The sequence below is a fragment of the Apis florea genome, unplaced genomic scaffold (assembly GCF_048593485.1).
Source record: "Apis florea isolate Af1SG1 unplaced genomic scaffold, ASM4859348v1 contig_2411_pilon, whole genome shotgun sequence".
NCBI classification, from domain to species: Eukaryota; Metazoa; Arthropoda; class Insecta; order Hymenoptera; family Apidae; genus Apis; species Apis florea.
The window spans coordinates 1,754,164-1,779,338 of record NW_028256580.1 but is presented as its reverse complement, the minus strand read 5'-3'; the positions used below and the strand labels follow the sequence as shown (position 1 = coordinate 1,779,338).

The 25,175-nt window shown below is 34.0% G+C and overlaps 1 protein-coding gene across 1 annotated transcript in view; it reads right to left on the bottom strand.

Moving 5' to 3' along the window:
• Positions 1–570: 570 nt before the first annotated feature.
• Positions 571–25,175, bottom strand: part of LOC100871686 (uncharacterized) — a 47,026-nt gene continuing 22,421 nt past the window's right edge. The window contains exons 3-13 of the mRNA XM_031915310.2: positions 23,832–24,120; positions 22,402–22,673; positions 19,474–19,629; positions 18,556–18,750; positions 17,358–17,746; positions 16,127–16,366; positions 13,474–13,653; positions 10,623–10,770; positions 9,174–9,443; positions 8,748–9,082; positions 571–8,432 (exon numbers count right to left, since the gene is read on the bottom strand). Coding sequence (XP_031771170.2) covers positions 8,093–8,432; positions 8,748–9,082; positions 9,174–9,443; positions 10,623–10,770; positions 13,474–13,653; positions 16,127–16,366; positions 17,358–17,746; positions 18,556–18,750; positions 19,474–19,629; positions 22,402–22,673; positions 23,832–24,120 — 2,814 coding nt within the window. The 3' untranslated portion in view covers positions 571–8,092. The remainder of the gene's footprint in view (positions 8,433–8,747; positions 9,083–9,173; positions 9,444–10,622; positions 10,771–13,473; positions 13,654–16,126; positions 16,367–17,357; positions 17,747–18,555; positions 18,751–19,473; positions 19,630–22,401; positions 22,674–23,831; positions 24,121–25,175) is intronic.

Genomic DNA, 25,175 nt, shown 5'->3' with positions numbered 1-25,175 from the left:
TCATTTATTTAATAATTCATTAAACATTATGATAATGAAATTAATTAAACTTTTAATTTTTTTTACATTTTTTCCTTTTATCTATTTGATAGTTGTTAATACCTGTTGTTTGAGCCGGCATTTGAATTCATTTATTGTTTTATTTTAATATTGTTTTAATTTTTTTACAGTTATTTTTTGATTTTTAATAATACAAATTATCATTCGATTATTAGGATGATTTCAAAAAACAAATAATATAACGTGTTATTGTTAATGATTTAATGACAATAATTTTTTTGCAAATCTGTTAAGTTTTAACAAAGATAGAATTATTTACGTAGTTTTTTTATTTGTATTGAAACAAAACAATAGTTCATAAAAATCAATTCATTTTATCAAATTAAATTTATTAATAATATTTTTATTAATCATATATATTTACTTTCATATATTATGCTTAAAATTTAAGTATAAGTTTAATTTTTTATAAGAAATTAATAATTTAAATAAATATTATTAAATCATAGACAAGAAATGGAAGAGGGGGGATATAGAATAGATTAAAGTGATAAATATAAACAAATCAAACAATCTTCAAAATAATTTATTAAAAATGTTGCATACTCGATATTCGAATCGGTAATTAATAATGGTATAATTAGTAACTATATGGATGTCATGTGAGCATGTTTCCGGAGGTTCTGTTGAAATTTTTTTATGTCTGGCGGTAATAGATCCCTCATCGTTTTTATTAATCATCCTAGAAGAGTCCTTCAGGCCAAACGGTACAATTAATTGGTCATTAACTAACATAATCAATATATTTATATCATAATATATTAATTAAATTATTTTTATCTTAAATTCCATAATAATATTATTCGATTTGTTAATAATATCTCATTGAAAATTTTATTAAATCGTCAAAGTACTTCTTTTCTCTTTTATTTTTAATAAATGTCATTGGCCTGACAGACGCATCTATTAATGTTTTTATGTAATGTTCAATTTCGTAAACTTGTATTGTGCACGAGCGCATGCGCACATATGTTATTGTCGGGCCTGTTCTTGATTCTATTCGCTCACTGTTAATTTAATAATTTATGTATATCGTAATGCATTCTTTCGTTTATGATTATTTTCTTGCAATAATAGTGTCATCAAATCGAGAATTTCGCTATCTCGAGGTATTGAGTGTATATTCTTTTTTTTTTTTTTTGCGACTTCGTGCTGCGAATAATTTATGAAAGAAAAATTGGGGAACAATCTAAGATCTATTAGAGTGAGTTTTCGAACAATTCGAGTGCAAACAGTTGAACGAATAAAAAGAATCATTGTGCATAAAAAGAAAGAACAACGAAAGTAAATAATATATATATTTGTAATAGATGTAAACGCATCTAAAACTTCAAAATTAAAAGTTATATCAAATATTACGTAATAATAGTCGGTAATATTATAATAAATGTTTGATTGGTTTAAAATAGAAATATTTTAAAAGAAATTAGGTAGAAAATATTTATAAAGCAGAAAAAAGTAAGAGTAGAAAAGAAAGATAGATTATTTAAGATATGAAGTAAAAAAAAAAAGGATGTCATATCAACGATTTACCGACTGTAGTACAATTTACCGACGAAGTATGGTATGGTGTTAAATATGATTCAATATGAAAAATGATGATAGAGAAAGCGATAGTTACTTATTTTTCACCGCTTGGAATGATAATTATTGCGGGACGCCGAAGCGTTTCAAACATATAAGCGTTTTCGGCAGTCTTCGGGAAGAGTTCGGAACTCACGCAATTTCTGTGTCACTAGATAAACCAGGCCTGCTCACCGGATATATTCTTCCGGATTCCCAATCTTTTTTCTATACTTATTATAGCATAGAAAATGCATGATAATTCGTTAATTATACATCGATTCTTCAATGAACAAAGTTAGAGCACAAAATGAGAGAAAATGATATATTTCTAAAGAGAATTAAGTTTAGTTCAGCAGTACCATATATAGATGGAGCTATAATTATCTCTTTGACTAGCGTTGCTTTTATTCCTTTTTCTTTTCTTATTTTGTACTGTAAATTTATCCTCTAAAGTATCGACTATACGATATGATTATTTTTACGCTGTTCACTACTCTATTTTTCTTTACTATAGCGAAGAATAATCGATTTGAGATTTCTATACGTGGACAGGCCTGAGATTAAACGCTGTACAAATTAATTCACAGAATTTTATAAACTTTGTCTTTATGTTATATCGTTCTTCACTTCTTGATTTTTTTCTTCCCTCTATTTTACGATTACGTTCATTCGTTTCTTTTCTTTTTTACGTACAATAATTTGTCGAGAAATTGTCGATTATTAAACTTAATCGTCTTGTGCTTTCTTAATTTTCACGATTATCGCTTTGGTAATATTTATGTACATAGAATCGCGCAAATTTTTCTTCATTTAAACGCGCATCTACCGAAAGTCGTTCATATTCAGCCTCTTTATTATATTTTAAATTCGTTTGTCCTCATTTATATAGTTTCAACGAAAAACTTTAATAATTATTGATTAATTTTAAACTTTAATTAACAAGCACTTTTTCTTATAATTATTTTTCTTTGGTATTAAAAATTATTAATTAAAAATAAAAATACCGAAATTAATTATGAGAATTTGATCAATCGATCAGTCACGTGACAATAAAAATAAATACCTGTGTATATGAGTTAATATTTAAAATTCAAATTAAAATAATTTAATAAACACACGTTGTTGAAATGAGAGGCAAACAATTATTTCGAGCATCGACTTTCCGTTCATTAATATCAGCGCGTTCATGGATATGACTTTATAATTCGTAATTAACTTCTAATCGTCTACATAGTTGTTATTCGTTTAACTTAGATCGTGATCTAGAATTATTTAAAACTCGATACATGTGTATTTTACGTTTTATTTACAATCGAGTCGCTCATAGTCTTATTTACATACGAACACCCATTCACACGTGCCATTGGCCCGTAACCTCGACGAAAATTAATAATTTTTCATTTCGAAAAATTAATAATTTTTAAAATTACGATCAATCACATTTATAATTAAAGAGAATACAACACGATCGAAAACTCAACGATTTGAAAATTTAAGAAAAAATTTGTGCACACAAGTTTTATTATCATCACCACTGTCTTTCAGAAACAAACGAATTTCGATCTGTCATCCTTCGAGAACAAAGAAATATGGATTAAATTTAAATCAATATAATTGTACAACTCGCGAAATCGATCGAATCGATAGTGAAATGCAGTGGTGCCAGCATGTTGTCCAAAGGATACGAGTTACCAGGGTTTGGTTTGTCGTCGATTCCACGGCCGATGGCCATCGTCCTGCGGGTGTGTCTAAACACGAGACTCGTGTTTTCATGCGCGACGTCAATAAAGATTTACCGATAAATTGCACCGTGCTTTGTGTATCGGAATACAAATCTTGCCAATAAACCTTTACTTCGTGCACATGTGAACAACGTGCTTCCATTTGGGAGACCGTACTTTTTCCTCGTGTAAAACCTCGTTCATTTCTTTCAATTTTCGTTTGAAAAATTTGAAGAATCGTTTCTGCGTTAAATAATTCGATTTTTGTCCTTTTAAATCGTTAAAATTGGAAAATTAATCGAATGGGTATTTAGAATGGGGAAAGGAGATTATATTTTGTAAAATTTATAGGGGAAATTATTTCTTGTTTAGTAATGAAAAAAACAAATAATATTTTTCATTATTCTTTCATTTCATCATTCTCTTTTATTGTCAAATTGTCAAATAGAAATTTTGCAAAAGCACTTTGCTGATCCACTATGAGATTGAAAAATTAAATTAATTAAAATTTTGAATAAAATTATTCTAAGTAATAATTTAATCTCGAAGCTACACTTAATTATGATTATTCCATGTTTGAATAATAAATTATCCAATTATTAACTTGACGAAGTAATTTCAGTCAAAATTTTGCGCTTCTCTGAACATAATCCTTGATCTATGGAAAAATTTATTCACATATAAAATTCCCAACACTTTTTTCTTCTAGACATGCATTCAATTTTTTTTAAAAGATTATCAAAATATTTTAAAGCGATCAAAAGACTATTATTATTCATCGAATAATTAAAAAAGTATAGTAACGAAGAGTAAAATAAAAATATATAAGAAAAAGACAAAAATATTTGACAAAAAATTATCGATTTCGATGAACGAAGTTGCACGTCGGAAATTGGCGACAAAACCACGAGGCACAACATTGGCGCAGGCCTCAGGCATCTGACAGTGATCGTTTCGTCGCTATATATCTCGACTCATCAAAGTCACGCTCGAGGGAAAAAGAGAACCGTGCCGTTTCTTAACTTTTTAGATCTATCGTCGGTGAGTACACGACTCCTTTGTATTTCGTTCTGTCCGTGTGATTTTTTCAGGATTCTTCGACGGGAACAGGTGGAATCCAAAAACGAGAACTCGGCCGTGAGCGATCGTTCCGTAATAAATCAAACATATCATTCATGAGCAGAATATGTATGCTTGTCTTCTTTCTTCTCAACCTCCTGATTCTTTTTTTTTATCTCTCTATTAAATTTGATTCTTTTATATATTTCTTCTTTTCTCTTTGTTTTTTTCCTTCTTTCTTCTTCTGTTGTATTATTGCTATTTCAATAAACGTTTGATACAAATAAGACATTGTAAAAGATGTAATGATGATTTCGATTATTTTAAGAATAATTATTTCTTTTTTGGCAGCCTTTTTTTGGAAAAGTTTGATTGTTTATTATTTTTTTTTTTATTCGACAATTTATATCTTCACGATCGATGATGTCCACGTTTCACTGGTCGACCGAATCTTTCAAGAAATGTATGGGTAAGTTCCATAAAATAAACGGAATGGCAGTGAACCGATATCACGCAACACTTTCGTCATAAGAGCAACACGATAAAACACGAAACTAAAAGCGTCAGTCTTCGATTCTCTGGAAATGTATCGCGGGATCTGCAAACTGAATAATCAAGAACAAAGATAGGTTATTTTTCTTTCTCGTTTTTTAAGTTGAATCCAACGATACTATTGGTCCCCGCAACACAAGAAACACGGATCACACATGAAGAAATGGAAAATATTGCGAAGACAAGATGATTCGTTGCACGAGTTCGTTCTCGAGCGAGATTAATCGTATATATAAACATCGATTTACATCGAGCGGAACGTATAGAGAATTAATCTTAATCAACGTTATTAAGAAATAAAAAATGCGCATGTATAGACAAGTCTTTTCGTAAGGACGAAATTCGGTGACAATTCGACGAAAAATTCCCTTCTCCTTTTTCCATCTATTGCTGTCGATCTTGATTCGTTCGTGGAGATGTCGAGCATCGGTGGCGCCTTCTATGCGAAGAAATTTCTCGAAATTATTTTTATTATTATACTATAAAATGTTTCGAACGACTTATAGACCTAAATTACTTATACGTTTGCAAAAATCGAACGATCGTTTAAAAATGTTATTTTTGATTTTTCGTTTCGTTTGTCGAGTATTCTTCGCATAGTGGTAACCATTGTTCGATGAACGTCGCCAATATAGCTGCCGCCAGTGGGCGGTTCGTTTGAAAGCGGAATTAATATAATTGAAAAAAGTGCGGTTCGAACATGAATACTTTAACGATTGTCTTTTTCATCAATGTATAATGGAGGGTCAGTTGTTGTAGCTTTCGTTCCATAGACATCCCGTGGATTTTTTTTCGAACAATACGGTTGACGTACACGCTGAACACAGCAAAAATATAATGGCGGTGCTTTCAGTTAGCTGACCGGTCATTGGTTTATTTTTTCTTCGATCATGTTTCTCGGCTTTGCTTCTGGTTCCCTTCGCTTCGCCTCGAATTTGCTCGTTTCGTTTATGCTTCTGCGCTTCGTGAGTTCTACGCTTATCGGCTAGTAGTAAAGCAGTTTTGGAACGAGCCTTCGTTCGCAGTGATTGCGAAAAAATGATATTCGAAACAATCTTTATCTGAAAAGTTACGAAAATTAATTCAAAGATTCGAAATCTTTACTTTTAAAATTAAAAGAAAATTATTGATCTTTAAATTTAAAATATTCAGACTTAAATTTTCAAATTTATAATATTTTAACTTTGTTACGATTATTATCAAATAAACTTTAAACTTTAAAGTGTGATGAAATAGTGTAGCTGCGAGCGAAGACACATGCACGAACGTGTCATATTATCCGATACAAATAGATAAATAATCAATTATGTACAAGTATAAACATGGTGTACAAGTTACGGCGTTGGGTATCGTCGTGTAGTCAAAAAAAAAAAAAAAAAAAAAAAATTGACGCTTCCTTCCTTTTATCGATTCTCGTCGTCGACGACCCCTCTTGCCAAGATGTAACAATCATTATTAAACGGAGCACAGCTCCGTAGAAAACAGCGTTATATATATCACATAATTTCAGGCTACCATATTTCTACGTCATTTTCTTCGTACTCGTTCTTCCCGAAGTCATCTTACATCTAGTGTGTGACAATATTATTAAGTCGCCTAAACGGTAATCACTCGAAACATTTGGTCAGTATCTATAATTCCCGACTTCCTATTCGGTCGTTTTATCGTGATTAATGTCGATTAATTTTTTTTGAATTTTTCATCTTCCAAACACGACACTAAAACATTATAATTATTTAAATACTTCTTCAATATTTCAAATTAAATTTTTATCAAATTATATACAGAACATTTTAACGAAATAGTAACGATCAATATAACTTTTGTATTAATGATTAATCGAAACAAGATTGAGTTTTCCTATTTTTATCTTATTACTGGCGCCACCTGATATTAATTCTACAAAGATGGTATTTGCCATCCTCGTAAGATAAAGTCACTACTTTACCAAGAAAGAAATCAAAATCAATTTACGTTAATCACGACGAAATCAACCATAGTTTAACCGCGAAACGCGCGACTTTGATCGAATTATTTTACAGAGGATCTCGCGCGTTTACCAAAGGGAGCAAGAAAAAGCGAAGGAGAGAGAGGAGCCATTGGCTCGTGCTTAAAACCGTGTCTTCTATCCTCGTCGAGATTATCTCAACATACGATTGAACGACAGTAGTGCGAGTTTCTTTTTGTTGATTCCCTGCTCGATGCCATGGACCGTTATCTTGTTCTCTTTTTCTTTAGATTCACTCGAGCGCGAAGTTCAAATAAATTTCTCAGGCTCCTCTAAATCTGCCAATTTCTACGACCCAAGATTTCGATGGATTAACCAGTCGTTCGATCTATCGATGACTTCTCTAGTCATAAGAGACGAAAAGTTAACTACGCTATTAGCGAAACGATATTACTAAGATTTCATTACTATTTATTGTCCTTTTTCAAGCAATTTGATCACTTTCTTACCGAAAAATTTTCGAGAACATATTGGTTTGTAATCACGGTGCAAATAATAATCTATTCCGAAGTGTCTAAGTCAGTGCTGTCTTAACCTAATTTAAAAAATAAAAAAATACTGACAAAAATCATTAACACAATTATTAAAAAAAAAATTGAAATCAACTTAAAAATCGCATAGCGGCACGAAATATTTCAACTACAACTTGTTTCAACTATCCATCATACATAACCTAAAAAAAAATCAAATATTACTTTCACAAACAGCACATTGGTCTATATCTACAAAATATCTGCAAGTATTTATCTTCGAGTTTTCTCATTCATCATTCTCATTTAATCTCCATCATTTTTCAGAATCCAACAAGGATCCTAAAGCAAATTTATGAATACCTAACAAATCTCTCTCTGTGGATAAATAAAGAAGCGCAAGAATGGTCCAGATCATCGAACAGCGAACCATCTTTGAGAACAGAGTCTAGGTCTCCTATAAAGTATATCAGAGCAGTTCTGCACGTTACGTGGAGGTGGACGTCGTCGTGAAATCGGTGCGTGTTTCTCCTTCAAGAGGAGGCGAAATGGGACGCGACGACGCCACGACGAGCGACGAATGGGACGACCGTGGGTGATCGTCACACGGTAGTCACCCGGTCGACCTCGACGTACCGCACAGAACTGTCGCTGTGTCAGCAAATCACTTCCTTTCCATCGATGATCGCCGTCTCGGAGGAGATGCTCTTCAGTCTATGTTGCGATATCGACCGATTCGTCCGTTGCCTACAGATCCGCCAAATCACGAAGATAATGACGGCGAGAATCGTGATGATGGCGAGGAGGCCAAGGCCCAAGTGGAGGGGAGGCAATTGCAGGAGGACAGAACAGTGAGTCAGAGCCTCGTCGTATCCTGATGGACAATGAGAGATTCCGTCGCACCATAGAGAAGCGTTTATGCACGCATCCAGCTCTGGACACCGCTGTTCGCAGTCACGTGGCATCTGCAACCCTGCTGTCGATGTTACCGATGGTCTGTAAGAAAATTTCGAGAAGTGAATTAAGAAATGCGTTTTAGAAGTTGTTGGAAATAAGAATTTATGTCGAGTTAAGTAGAATTAATTTATGTTTTAGGTTATAGAAATTCAAGCGAAGGAAAAATTGAATAAATTCTGAATTGAATACTTTCTAAAGAGGATTAAGAAATTTGGACATCAAGGAAAGGTTTTATCAAGGAAATGCGTCAGATTAGATAGTGAGATTCAAAATAAGAATTTATATTAAACGAAAGATTTAGATTGTACTAAGTGAAGGAAAAGGAATCGAACAAATTTTAGAATTTGAATTTACCTTCTAGTGAGCTCGAGCCAGGTGACCGTGTACGTATCCGGTTCCTTGACAATGAACTCGATGGCTATAGTCCTGACGGGGTCCTGACCCGGCACCAGAATCATGGCATTGCTGCTGACGGCCCAGCCGTCGCTGAAAACTTCGACCACGTGGTGTCTAGACTCCGCAGGTGGTTTCGGGCACACCGACACGTGAATCGTGCCACCGGTATGTACCACGATCCGATTCTTTGTCGCGCACTTGCTAGTATTCGACATTATCGTCCCGTGCATTTTTACATACAGGTATTGATTCGGCCCAGGATCTATCAGCCATGGATGCTTCTCACAATTTTTCTGAAAAGCAAGATCAATCCAAAATTTCTCAAATTTCTCAACTCTCAAGATCAACGAGCTTCTTCGTTCATCATATATCAAAGAGTCTCACCTCATCCTCGTCGACAATTGGAGCTTTGTACTTGATCTCTCCGGAAGGCCCCCTCACCCTCCTCTTCTGCAAACAAGGAATCGTCTTGACGAATTCCCATATGCCTTCGAAGAACAGATTATTGTAGTCGTCCAACGCGTCCATAGACCTGACGGTGAAGTGCACCTCGACGATGTTCGAGGTCGATTTGATATTGATCGGCAGTGATCGATTGGAACACAGGCAGTCTCGTTGCACGGGCGGCGCATTCGGCCAGGGAAGATCGAGCACCTGTGGATATCGAGCCGTGATTCGGTCCCGCGGGTCGCTTGCCATTTAATTAGCCGTCAGATTATATTATAATTGCAGGGGGACAAACATGACGGCCGGGTATCGAGAGCATAAGCGTCCCTAATTGCGCTTTAAATTCGCGAGCTGGCGACCCTCGTAAATCCTGGAATCGATAACGAACTTGGAACGAACGATGGTAACCACCTATGGTTTCGGATCGAAATTTTAGATTTATTCGGCTTTTGCCCACCGCTGCCACTCCGATTACCGTTTACACGCCGAATTTCTGATAAAGTTTTAATGAAAACGCGCCCTCGTTAATTACGACCTCTCACCCCTCGTTCTCGTGAGTTGGGAAAATTGTCGATAGAGGTCCCCTCGATCGCCACTGGGAAACTTTAAATTAAAATCGTTGCTCATTTGTGATTGGTGTTCGAATCTTATTTGTGCGATTCCATTGGTGGATTTTTAAAGATTTATCGTTTGGTTCTTTTTATCATTTTAAAGAGAGTGGATATTTTGTGTGTGCATCATGTTGTTCTTTTACACGAGGTGTGTTAAAAAATTCGATAATATGTTATTTTTCTTCTCGCATTCATTTCTAAACAACGTCGAGAAGAATAGTTCTTGTATATTATTGAAGCAAATTTAAATCCGATCGAAATCGAAGTGTAACGATATTGAAAAGAAAATAATTGTTTCGATCTCTCTGATTAATTTTTGAACAAAGCTCTATCGTTCTCGATTATCCGAACAATACCGACTTGCACATTTGCTCGCCGACGTTAACAACTCTATTCACGAGAGATGAATGGGCCCCTCTAGCGATCTCCTGTCGTGCAAATATAAAACGGAGCAATACCTATTCAAAGTTCGTTTCGAAGATTAATTGGAACACGTGCCGCGTTATTATCGCGAAACAGATCGAGGAAAGGAAATATTTGAAACGGTTCCGCGCTTTCAATTGTTGAAACATAAAAAAAAGCAGAAAAACTATTACAAACTATCTGAACCAAAAAACCACGTCGGTAAAGTCAAGTAAAAGGTATGCAGAAAACATTTTCATAAATTGAAATCCGTCCAAATCTACGTAAGTAAATAAAATTTTTCCAATTGACTAATCAACGAATTCGTACTAATCGAAAATTAATTTGCAGGTGAAAAAGGGACGAGACTCACCTTCACGGAGAAGTTCTCCGATCCGACGCAGAGGAGCCGATTAAAGTCTGGGCTGGAGACGCTGCGGCACGTCCGGTTCCCGTTCAAAAGCTTGTTGAACCGCAGCTTCACGATCTCGTCGTGCTCGCCCTCGAATCGATACACGCAGCTGGAAAATCCGTTGTAGCCTGTACTAATGGAATTTACATGGTCGGCCGGCCACGCAAAGGAAATCGTATTCCTCGATTGATACCGCACGAGAGATTACGAGGAGGAGCAGATCAACCATGGTCAATGATGTTTCTCGTTCGTTAACCGATCGTCGGTTAAACCCCTTGCGTTGGTTTGAGAGAGAAGGGAAGCGAAAGGAAATTGAAGAAATAATGGAATAAATCAAGAGGCGAAGAAAAAATTTTAAATGGTATAGGTAAACTTGGTCTCTGGTATGTAATTTATAGTATGGATCTGTTCATCAGTGATACATGGAATTCTGTTTGAAAACAGGTAAAGGGAATGAAGAAGAATAGAGAAATGGAAAGTTTGAAAACAGGTAAAGGGAATGAAGAAGAATAGAGAAATGGAAAGTTGGGGAAATGAAGAATAGAAATTTTAATCCGGATTAATTTTCCTTGGCCTCTGTCATATTTCATTCCTCTTTCGCATGGCGTGTAATTACAACTGCGAACAAAGTAAACGAGTATCCGTCACGCAGCAGCAGCTATGGAATTCTATTTGAACGGTAAACAAATGATAAATGAACAACGACAAAAGCGAAAAAGCGAATTGTATATCGTTGATAACTGATCAGAGGTGCACTCCTTTTGGAGGAATGTGTTGCTTCTCTCGTGTCAAAAATGAAAAGATATAAAGATCCGTTTTATGATCTTGTGAAGCCAAGAAAAGTTTGATTGGGATTGGATCGATTGAGGAGTTGTTCACGCGAGGATTGAAACGGAGTAAGAGTTGAATTCGGTGTCAATGGAACTTTAGGTAAAATTTGACTTTCCTTTCTGTGGATTTTGTAAGTTTCGAAAGAGAGAGAGAGAGAGAAAGAGAGAGTTGTCAAAGTTGGAAGGATAAACAGAGGGAAATTTATAATAGGGATAGTGGTTGGGTAAAGGTCTCTTGGATCTGTTTGTAGGAGCACGAGAAATCTGAAAGCTTGGAAAACGAAGAAGGGGAAGTTTTCAATGAGGGAATAGTGATTTTTTTTTTAAGATTCGCTTTGGAGAGAGGGGAATAATAGCTTTGGCGAGATAAAGGAAAAAGAATCGAAAGAGAGAAATGCTCGTGATAAACGAATAGCTTTTCCAATCTTAAGTTGGTGAAAGTTTTTACTTTGTTAAACTCGTAACTATGAAAAGAAAAAGATTTTAAAGGAGTAGGAATTCTTACTGTATGAATTGTTACTGTATGGAATATCATATCTCGTTTTAACATTTGAGTTTTCTCAGTATTATTTATTTGTAACGAAAAATGTTTATTTGTAATTCAGATAAAAGTTGAATGGTGTCAAAAAATACATACATTTCTTAATTTTTTCTGCATAAAGATCAATCTTTTTTTCTTAATTTTTTTTTTAACACTTTCTATATGCCTAAAAATTCTTAAAAGATATTTCAATTTGAATATTTTTGCAAAAATTTATTGCATGAAAAATCATAAAAAATCCTCTCTTCTCTTCTAAACTTTTATTTGAAACGTTATTCGTTGCGAATAATAATATTAAACAAATCAAGATGTCGAAATCACGCGATACGGTCTATTCTACGTTTTCTTTATTGTTAAAAATCTGAACATTAAAAAAAAAATACACGCGATCAGAAAAAAAATTTCACAACAATGTCTGAAGGCCTTCTAAGAGAACAGAAGACTCTTCACATCCTCCTCTTCCTCTTTTTTTCTTCAGCCTCGATCTCGAAGGGGGTCGAGGAACTCGATGACAGAGGAGAAGAAGCGAGGAGGAAAATTTAAAAAAAAAAGTAAAAGAAGGGAGAAAGAAAGAAAAAGGCGCGCACACTTTCGTCGCGATGCACAAAGGGACTATTTACGGCCAGCTATCGCTTTTGCAAGTGGAACAAAGAGGCAAGCTGGTGACGCGCATCTCATTCGAAATCGCGGAATCGTTTGCGCGTAAAAGGCGCGCACCGGATGCGGCCGGCGGAAAGAGAAAGAGTTTGTCCTCGTTAGGTCGACCCGCCATTTTTCTTCGAGTCATTTAAATGGACAGATTGCGCGCGCATCTCGCTTCCTTTCATTAATTCTCACTTATTCGGACGTGGTATTTGTCTCGAGACTTCGTTTCCTTTTCCATCGTTCTATTCATGAATATTGTTCTCGTAACACTTTTACTCAAATTTTCTTTTCCTGAATTTTTTTCTTCTTTTTTTTTATAATAATTTCAACAATCTGGTTCCATCTTTCGAATAAATATTATCGATTATCGATTATTTTAAAATTCTTCAAAATATTTTTCATCAATTAATATCCGAATTGAATTAATATCCGCTTTATTGAATTGTTCTTATATACTTCGAAAGATTTCGTTCCTTTACACAAGAACAAATTTATTTGGAATTTATCCTTTCAGGATTCAATTAGAATTTTTGAAGGAATTATTACCGATTATCGATAATTCTCAAATTCTTCCGAATATTCCGAAAATTAATTTACCCTTACACAAATTGAATTCCGCATTTATTCTTTGAAGGATGAATTTCATTATTTTACAAGAAGAAGAGTATACGGCCGAGGAAAAATTGCTTTGAACGAAGTAAATTCTCGATTCCGGCTATGGTTACAACCTTGAAGGCATTGCGGGTATCGAGAAACCTCGAACAATGGTTAAGTGGAATCGAGAAAGTGGACTCACCTTATATTTTTCGCTCCGCCGCGGCCATAAAGGAAAATGTCGCGTGGCGCCTGGAATCTACGATCAGGATAATGATCTCGATTACGGCTATAGAATATCCTCGAGCACGGCCCGCTTCCATACGGATCCCCATCCTGGTGAAGATCCACGAATTCGTAGAGGGCGCGAAAATTCACCGGCCTGCGGCATCGAGACAAATTTTCACGTTCATTCTGGATCTGAATTTTTCAGAAATTAACCATTATACATCGAAATATATCGATTTCTCTCTCGTGATTTTGTTTCTCTAATTTTAGATTTTTCTTACCTTCAACCACTCTCAGCTGAGAGAGAAAAATATAAAAATATCCGCTTGCTAAAAATACCCGATTACGAAACGCGTAACAGAGCGTATAGACGTTAATGGTAATTATCTATCTCGGATGGATGGCGGACGTCTGTCGTTTACGTCGCGAACGAGGTCATTTACATTTTATTTATTTTCACACGAAGCCCGACACGCGTAACGCACGGTCTAGTTAATCCCTTCCGCATGAGCCTTCGTCCATCCTTTATTAACCCGTTAAACGAGTCGATTCCTTGAACGCCATCTCTCTTGCGCGGCCAATTAAAAAATGATCCGTTCATCTCTTTCTCTCTTCTTTATTATTTTATACCCGCTCGATTTAATTGAACTCCGTCGGTAAGAGGCTCTGTAATGGCTCTGTATTGGAAAAGGATTTTCAACGAGCGGTTGTAAAGGGAGGAGGAACGTTGAAAGTACAATTTTTTTTATCATTTCTTTTTCTTCTTCCTTTTCTTTTTTTTTTCTTGTCGACGAGAGGATTCGAGAATTTATTTAGCTCTGTTTATTTATTTTTGTTCTTTGTTCCCGATGGATCAACGTTTATCATGTCTTTTCCTGTCCTCATTTATCATTTCACGCGTTATCTTTAAATACGAATCCGAATATTTGATGCAAAATATATCTAGTTGTACATTTCCTTCTCCTTCGCCAAGGAAAATATGGAATAAAAATATTTGAAGGAAAATCATCAGGATATTAAAGAGAAAATAATATTCTTATACTTGAATAAAATAGAAATCGAAAGAGGTAGAGATTCGTAAAATAAATTGTTTTTTATATCGATATACTAATAATGGAATAAAAATATTCGAACGGAAATCATTAGAATATTAAAGAGAAAATAATATTTTTATATTTAAATAAGATAGAAATTGAAAAAAGATTCGTGAAATAAATTATTTCTTATATCAATGTATTATATAATAAATTCTATTTAATGAAATTACAAATAAGAAATGGAACTAAAGAAATTAGTGCTTAGAACAATATTAAATGCACAAAAGATATTTTATTCAGTCATGGAATTATTTGCGTTTCCGTGAAATGGCCTGAGGAAAAATCGTTTCTTATAAATAACTGATATAAGGGAAGCCGAGTCGTAGGAGCGGATCAAAGCGGGGAGAGGGGATTGGTAGCGAAAACGTGCAAGTGCGCCAGATATTGCGCTGTGTCGCCATAAAACCTCCGCATTCCTCGCGTGTAACGTTCTGTATCGATTCTACAGGAGGCCGGTGTCACGAGCAAATTTCACGTTTGAATTTATATTCAAAGCTTTCTACCTCTCGAGAAAGAATAAGAAAAAAAAGGAGAAAGAGAAAAGTGGCGCAAGATCTCACTCAGATATCGGAATTTTGAACCTCTGATTTTTGAAGGAAGTCAAATCTACCACGGAACGTTTGAAGTGCAATTCTCAAGTTTCGACTTTAATTCGCTTTGTAAACTTTCTTCTCTCCCACGAAGATGAGTTTCATTCGGCTTTCTTAAACGCGGGTTAATTGAAAGAAATGAAAATCTTGGTTTTTTTATCGAGCGAAGAACTAGAAAATATTCTTCTCCTTTGATCCTTTTTACTTTCGACGACTATTTACCGTCGATCGATAATCTTTGCTTTACGTTGGTAAAAGTATGAAATAAAATTTTTTTCTCACTTCTATATAATAGTAAAATGTTAAATTAGTGGTTTCCAATCTGTCAATTAATCCGACTATACTTTAAATTATAAATTTTGCTTAACAACGTGCTTAAAATTGCTAATGAACGACTAATGAATTACTTTAAAATTAAAAAAGGTAAAGAGAATATTTATATTAAATTAGCTGGAAAAAGTTAGGTTAAGTTCTATCGGAATATATATTATATATATAAAATATATATATTCATTTAACGTATTACATTTACCTCTCTGTGAATATTACCGTTCTAGCCTATTAACAGTTAATCTTATTAAAGTGGACTTTCAAGATAAAAATGCATATAATCACGATAAAAGAAAGGTCAATGCAATTCATTCGAATATTATAAAACTAAACCCAGTTTAAACGTTCCATTCCCGATCGTTGAAAACGAATATTAGAAAAACGAAGCGGTCAATAAAAACTCGTTTTCCGCAGATATTCCCCGTGAAATCTCTTTACATCGTTGCTCGAGAGAAAACATAATACGCGTGCCGATATCGATCGATTCACAAGTGAAACAACGACAGAACGAAACGGCACGCGGTCTGTAATTGAAATTGCTCCAATCCCTTCTATTTCTCTCCCTCTTTTCTATATTTCCCTAGCTTCGCTCGATCGAGTTTAAACTTGCCTGAGAGCCGTTGATTCAACCATTCTCATCTCGATGGTCAGGGTGTTTCCACTCGATACGAAGCTCTCGCCCAAGGAGCATGGACGGCTGGTGTTTTGTAGGATCGCATGATCGCAAGTCTTTGGCACCTTGTCTTTACAGTATCGTGCCAGCAACGTGGTGTTTCCAGCGGGTCGAGCTGCCAAAGGATGAGGTGGATCTGCACCGGATCTGTCACCGTGACGTTGATGCTCCTTTTCGCTGTTAAGATAGGTAAATAAAGTTTTGAGAGATTGAAGTGGATTAAAGCGAAGGGATGAAATTTGGAAGAGAAAGAAAATTGTAAGTTGATTTTTGCAGATGTGTTGAGTTTTTAATACAAAAAAGTGCCTTGTAATTTTAATTTGTCTTTCTTTTAGTAATATAAGTTTATAATATGTTATGTTTATTTTGTATTAAGAAATACAATTATATTTTATAATTACAGATACAGATATAAATATATAATATATAATTATACATTATATTATAAAAAGATTTAGATTTATCTATAAATTATCTAAAATTGGTCTATAGAAATTTCATAACCAAATGACATGGCAACCAAAAACCTGTTTACCGATAACTTATACAAACTTTTTTGGAAATTCTGAACGAAGTAAAACCAAACTGTATTCCAACAAGAAGATCTTTAGCGTAACAAGAAAGCAAACACAACTAAACGAAGGCAAACACGAAAATCACGCATTTTTCAAGCGTTGATCGGTATATACATAGACTTTGTTCAAGCTGTACAGTTCAATAAAATCGAAGAGTATCCTGAGGTCATATATAGTACAAGAAAAAATGAACAAAACTTAAATATTTTTTCATGAAACTTTGAAAATTTTAAAACTTCAATTTCAAATTAAAATTTTGGACTTAACTATAGAAGAATATATATATTTTTTTTGAATGTGAAAGAATTAATATACATTTTAAAAATCTATTTGATAATAAAACTTTAATCTAATCCTTAAAAATTCTAAAAATTTTCAATTTCACCTTATTTTTATTTTTTCTAGGATAACTAAGGATACAAGAATACAAACTTTTCGCAAGTTTCTTTCAAATAGATACTGCATCGAAAATGAAAATTAACATATTTTCTATTTATGAATAATCTCAATATCAACTTTAAAGAGATTTTAAAACGATCAATCAAATCTCACGAATTCCTTCGCAACCTATAATAATTAATCAAAAAACCAACCAAGTGGAATCGTAGCACTCGGACAAGGGCATCATTTCTCCATCCCAGACCATGAGCGTGGTGGAACAATCCTCGTCGCCGGTGGACAGGCTCGTGCCCACGTGGAACTTAAGGATGGACAACCAGACGCGGAACTGCGGCTGCGGTGCTCGTGGTGCAGGCCTCCTCCACACGGTGCCCGGCCTCTGTTCCGGAAACTTGGGCAAAGGACGCGGCGGCGTTGGGCTAGGAAGTGCTGGGCCAGCGCCACGTAGATGATACAAGCACGTGCTGTTGCGTGGCAAAGAGTGGCGCGGGGAAGCGAGCACTCCTCCCCCACTCCCTTGTAACCAGAACTCGCAGTGTTTGTTCTTCGCGTACGTTGGCGAGTCTGCGTCCACGAACTTCACCTAGAAACATAGTTTATTGGATTTTTTTTCGGGGAGAATGTGACTTTGTTAAGAGTAGTTTAGAGCAAGGAGATTGAAGAGCACTTGTAAGTTGATATTGAAAAGAAGGAAGAGATTTTTTTTGTACTGGTTTTAAATTATTGTAATATTATGATTTTTTCAGATATAAGTGAACAATTTATGCGTTGAAAAATTACATTATAATATTATTAGAATTGATGAAGAGAAAAAGGACAAAGAACAGGTTTTTTTAAAATTCATTGGACAGAAGAGAAATTTTGAGATAATTGATTTTGTAAATTGATATTTATGGTGGTTTTGAATTATTTTTGTAATTTATTATTATCAGGTCTCGAAAAATTTTATTATAATAAAATTGACATTGAAGAAAGGACACGAAGAAAAATTTATCACCATTAACGTATCCCTCGATATCTAAAATTCTTTATAAATCCTCTTTCTCAAAGTCATCGTTCATCCCAGTGAACTTGCATAAAACCATTAAAATTATCTTGAAAAGCTAAAAAGAAGAAATTCTAAAATTCATTACTCATCTGAGAAAAGATTCATCAACATTAACACCCCTTAATCCATTGCGAGGGAGTGGAGAAACGGAAGGAAGGAAATGGAAAAATAAGAAAAATCGCCGTTCAAAAATTCATTATCCCGGTTCACACTGGTGAAAAGTCAGCTCTCTTCCAACCATCCATTTAAATGCTATCCGCGAACGAAAGGGGCCGGCAGTTCGCCACGATATGAGGTGTAAAGAAGGGTGTTCCTGTGAATGTTTGAACAGAATTACCACGTACTTGCACTTCTAATTGAAAACCGTGGAGCGAGTGCGGTGGCGTAGGATGTAGAAACGTCCCATAAGGTGACGTGGTGAACTCGACCAAGATTTCGGTTCCGCTACTGATCGCTTCCGGCACTGGTTCGCCTCCTCCGCAAAATTTCAGGATCACCGGGTCTCGAGTCGTGTAACCATCGTACACTGTCACGTAATCCTGCGGCCATCAATGGATGACATTTTTATTATTCTACGGGAAAAATAACATATCTATGCTAATATAATTTTTTTTTCAATAATTTTGAATTTTGAATCCTTTTTTTATAATAATACGTTTATGTTAATATGTAGAGTTTTTTTTTTCTTAATAATTTTTACATTAGAAAGTAGATATTTTTTAGAAAATTTTTAAAAAGATTCTTAATTAACTCATCTATCGATTCTAATCTAACCTACCAAACAAACATGATTGGAAAATTAGACAACATTCGATCTAACTTCTAATTACCGTAACTTATTAATTGAATTCCTTTAAAATGTATTCGATTATACGAATATTTTTGACTTCCATAAAATAATCAAAAAAGCATAAAATCGTCGAATCGACTCGACATACATTTGAAATTGATAAATTTTCAAATGTTATTTCAGAAGCATTGGCCAGAATCGCCATTATCTTCCTTATCTTAACCCGACTCCGTATTCTGCCAATAAATTCCGCTTATCAATTTAGACCACACGGGGTTGCCTTTATCCTCGATTCGAATTTAGTTACTCTCCTCGTGGATCGATAGATTGGGCAAAGAGGTCGGTGATTTAAGAAGCGCTTCTATATAATGGCAGCTCCGGTTTCGTCGATACCTTTGATCACGTGTCTTCTCCTCATCTCCTTTGTTGACCATCAAATTTATCTCGATTTATTTTCTCTTTTATCACGTACCTGGACAATGTCGCAATCGTTCCACAAACGAAGTTCACGGGGCGACGATTCCGCTTGGGTCGCCGCTGGCCTCGCTCTTATGGCCACCAATTGGCCACGAGGCTGTTTCACTGAAATTAACGCGTGTTTTCCAGGTGGTACGTCGTGCTGTCTCACCTGTGAAGTAAAATAAGTGCAAAAAATATTTAAAAGAGGTTTAAGTGAGTTTCTGTTTAATTAGTGAGATAAGAGAAGTTTTTAAAATTTTGAATGGCAGCTAAGAATAGTGTGTTATGAATTTTCGGATCGTTCGCTGTAATAAAATATCATTTCTTTATTTGAAAAAAAAAATTTTAAATTATTGAAAATTATATATATATATATGTGTGTGTGGTAAAAAATAAATTCTTTTAATAAATACCATTTTAGTAATTGAAAAATTTATATAAAATGCATTCGATAAGAAATATTTACAAGCATTTTTAGGTTAGTGATTATGTATATTAAAAACATTAATTAACTATATTTGTTTATTGCATTTTATACATTTTTTAATTTTTTTCATATAAGAAATATAAACAAAATATTTCTGTTTAAATAATAACTTTTATAATTTTTCTTTTAATTATTAATTATTTAATTGTTTTTTGGCTATGAGATTTCATTAATTAACAATTAATTAAAAATTAATTTTTATTTGTTAAGAGCAAATATAATATTTATGAAAATGGAAATATACTATATTAATAAATTTTTTCAGAATTTTTTTACATGATGTAAACATCATTTATATTGCAAAGTTGAAGTAGAGGATGTATTTGATTGGAGTATGTCGTAAAAAATGAAGGATATGTATTGCACGCAGAGTGCACAATGGTGTGTAAACGTTTATGTTTTCGCAAGAGAAATTCGATCGGAAACGCGCAATCATGGGGGTGCTTTGATCGAGAAGTAATTGAATTTATCACTCTCCTCTGGGCACAGTTCATTCGATTAATCGATACACCCCACAGAATCAAAGACCGATAAATTGTTTTTCGCGTAATGCAATACGTAACCGATACAAGACTCGATTTCACTCATCAATGATGTCAATGTTCTTTATAAATAGTATATTAATTAAGATTTTCAAAAATCAAATCGATCGACTTTTTTTTATAAATTTTTTATTAATATCTAGATTTTTAATAATTTAATTAGCATTCAACTTGTGAAAAAGAATTAATTTAATTTTAAAGATTGAGAAATATTTATAATTTTCAAATTTTAAAGTTTTTCTCTAATTCATTAATATAATTTCTGATTAAATGGTTCAATTTGCAATTACGAACAAAATATTCTATAATATAATATCGTTTGTGGATATTTCGACACGAACGAGTTCGAACGACATATTTCGATTTGTATCGAGTTTGTTTATTATGATGAGAATCGATGTTATTCGTATTCTTAGTTCGATTCGATAGATATATTTAGTCTCACGCTATTCGTCGTATCGTATGGACGATATTGTGCTACGGAATATTTCGTCCATTGTGTCATATAACCTATATTGTGTCGCGAAATTTTTCGTCTATGTCATTATATGAATTGTATATCGCGAAATATCTCGTTCATAGTGTGATATAACAGTATAGTATCGTGGAATATCTCGTCGATTCCAATTCCAAAACGATTAAAATCCATCAAAATCTCTTTATCTCCCAAGCAATTTAATGCAATCTTCTTCGTTCCAACAGTTTCTCTTTTTCGATTTTGATGGAAACGATACAGAACCAAAGGAAACTTTAATAAAACCGATATTTGTTCCACGGTATTTTTATCTTTGCGTCGAAGTGTATTTAGCACGGAAAGTCGAGTTCAGCCAGGAAACGGAGAATAATGGGTGGATAGTTCGCAGATCCGCGGTCGTTGCCTCGTAAATTTTCGTCAGAATGCCAGTGGTATCCGATGCTCCCTCTTCGTTTCGAACCTGTGCCGCATTCGACCCGTTCAATTTGCTCGTCTGCGATTTTGTAGTGAAATACGGCTTCTCGGATTAACCGGGTACGTTTTACGTGTCACGAAGAACGTTCGAGGGTCATAGTTTTCCCTCTTTACGATTTAGAAACGAAGACTTGTTAATATTCATTAGCAAGGATTAGCAAAGTTTCAGAATACTTTTTCGATAATTGTTACGTGGAGCGTAGAATTTGTGCAATTTGTTTGTCAATAGGAAAGTTGGAGGTTATGTCAATAAAATTTCATTAGACAATTATTAGACAATTTTGTTATTAGACTTTATCTTAATTTTTTAAATATCTTCGAAAAGATTTCACTTTTTGATGATTTTTTAATATGTGATTATTGAATGATTATTATTGTGATTATTGAATAACGTTGTGAATAATGTGTTTAAATTTAATCTAAATTAAAAAAAATTATTAATCTAATCTAATTTAAATAAAATCCAATATAAACCAGAAATTAAATAAATGTTAATTTTAATTTTATTTCAAATCAAAATTAAATTTAAAAAATTTGATTAAAAATTTTTTTAATAAGTTTTTATTTTAATAAGTGAGTCATAGGCCAATAAGTTAGAAACAATCACTTCATTTACTCCTCCAAAAAGAAAGAATTTTCCAATTTTCAATCGCAAACGTATCTGCATCACGTAAAAAAAAAAATAAGAAATTCTTGAATTTTCTAAGAAACGTTATCTTTCGCTTCCTCGAAAAATCGAAAAATCTTTAATCGTCTCCTGATACAAGATAGAAGAAACAGGGTTATCGAACTTTTGCCAAGTTTTATCAACCGCGAACGGATAGGAAACAACTTCTCGAAAGGAACTCTCGAACTCGAAGAAGAAAACGAAAAGGGAGAAATGTTGCGTTGTTATTCTTCGACTTATCGCGTTTAAGGGGATGATTCGAAAGTTTTTGGAAGATCTTTAGAGTGAAGACTTACTGCGTAGTAGCAGGTGAGATTGCGCGGATATAATCCTGGAAAGTTGGGCGACTGGAGCCTGCACTTTTTCCGGTCGCAGTCGCTGAATATGCGGGAACAGTAGGTGCCCGATATCAGATCCCCCAGGTATTGCTCGGTACTCGGTTTCGTCGTTTCTGATGGCTGCTCCACCATCTGCACCGGCATCGCCATCGAGCTGTTCATATAGTCGCTCGAGGACGTTGATAACGTTGTTTCTGTCGACGCTGGCGTACCTGTCGCCTGCGTTATTCCTATACAATCCCATAATTTTGATGGATTTTAATCTTAATTATTTGTTTGCTTTGCAGATGATTCACTTGGAATTGATTGTAATCGCATCGATGCTCTTTTGGAAAAATTACAATACACGATGAATTGTATGGAATTGTTGCCATATTAATCTCAATTATTTATTTGCTTTGCAGGTGATTTATTTGGAATTGTACTTTGTAACTGCATCGATGCTCTTTTGAAAAAATTACGCTATACGTTGATGGAGCTTGTTGATAGAGCTTGGACATATTCATTGACATTTAAAATGAAAAATATTAGTGGTATGTTGTGCGTTATTGATTTCTATTCTCATGTTATTATTACTCATAGCGAGGAAGCAATACAGACAGACAGTTTCTCATTATTAACGGTGGTTTGGTTCTTCTGATGATGTGGATATGAACTGTCGATGTTCGATCATAATTGACACAGATCATAATTGACAATGATAGTGAACGTGTTGAATAATAAACGACTTTTTTCTATATAGAAAAATAAAGTGAAATAACGCAATGATGTTTATAAAAATTTACTTAACATTAAAACTAGAATGAAAGTGTTTTTGGCAAAATTATTATTTTATTAAGATAGAAATATAATTACATATACCTATTTATTTTACAATTATAATTATTTATAATTATGAAATAGATAGTTAGATATTATAGCCTGATTCTATTCTAAAATTTTATTCTAAAAAGTAAGTATAATTTTTTTCCTACGATATCTCCGTTATATTCTATCGTTCAATATTAATAACATGTAAAATAATAGAATAGTTTTTAATAATATCTACCATTTATAATTTGGAATATGAAGAAAATTGGTAATTTAGAATATTTGAAGAAAAAAATTACATTTTCTTCAGATAATATAATTATCCAATGATATTTCATCCTTTGTAGTATCATAAATACTACAAAAGGGCTCTCTAACTTTAATTTGGTTTTCCAGAAACTAAACCATGAATCAAGAAATTGATAATCCGAACGACCGAATCCAAGCCACGTCATTTTCAAAACTATCTAGCTTATGCAAAAGTTATCAAACGTAAGAGCATCAAGAGTGAGAAAACAAAGGAATCACGTTGCCAAGAGGAAGATATATAAGAATATAATCCAAACTTCCATACGTACCTACGAAAGGATTGCCATAACGTACCACGGCGTCCGATTTCCTGATCATCTTGTACGCCATCCTGAAGTCGAAATTGAATCCCGTCTGATCCTTGCTGAGCCTGAGCAGCTTGAGGGTGATGGAGACAGTCTGGGTCTCGCTGTAGTAAATCGCGGGCCCCCACGACGTACCGCACCAGAGGCCGCCCACGTCCGGTCGTTGGGCCTCCGAAATCTGGAGCGAACCGTCCGGACACCCCTCAGCAGTGAACGACACAAATTTCCCCAGGGTGAAACTGTCGAACGTCAACTGAAATCGCAAGTAGTGTCTACGTTGATCGAGATTGTCGGGCGTTGGGTGAAGTTTGAGCAAATTTATTGAGATTGGTTTTCCTTTTTTTCCCCCCTTCTTCTTTGAAAAAGTGTGGTGGAATTAGAAGGAATGGAATTTGGAAAGTAATTATTGGTAACCTGGTTGTATTGTGTCTTTTTTTATGGTATGATAAAAATATGCAAGATAACTTAGAAAATAAGTGTATTATTTAGCGTATTTACATGATCTTTATCTTTTTTTCAGAATAAATGCAGAATTAGGAATGCCATTTAATGCAAGGTAATTTGAAAAATAATTAGTTAGATGTAATAAAATTAAGAGATAATTTAGATAATTTGGAAAATTGTTACTGGATTATATTTTTTTTATAATTTAGGTAATTTGAAAAATAGTTATATTATTCTTTTGATGGTGAATTAAGTGAATTAAGTAAGTTTTTTTTTTTTTTTTGATATTATAGAAAGTTTGCTGAATTTTCGAGTACCATTGCGAAAGGATTAATATTTTTCTCCTCTTTTTTAGAATCGTAGCAATTTCATTAAATAGAAATTAATTATTCGTTGGTATGTTAATTAGATTTGCTCGCTTAAACTTTCCAATATTCTTCTTTGAAAGTATTTCAATAAAATGACAATATCTAGCAACGAGTATCCTCGAATATTGAAACACAAATATACAAACATCTCTTTAATTCTTCTCATATAATTGAGTTTCTCATAATTAAAGAATATGTATTTCTATGAAAATTTCAATTAAACTTCGATTAAAGTATCACTTATTTTGCTTGTTTCTTTTTTCAACAAGAATAGTATTAAACAGAAAGACATAGAACTTTTTCTATTTAATTTCTTTCAACGTGGTGTCAACTTGCGGGGTCCTGTTTTGATAAAAACGATAAATATTGGGGGCATCCAATGAGAAAACGAGCCACGTATATATATATATAAATTTAGTGGAAAAACTTTCATCCCTGTTCATTCCATTGGAAAGTTTTCGTGGCCTCAAAACGCATGTTCGAGAATGCTTTTCTC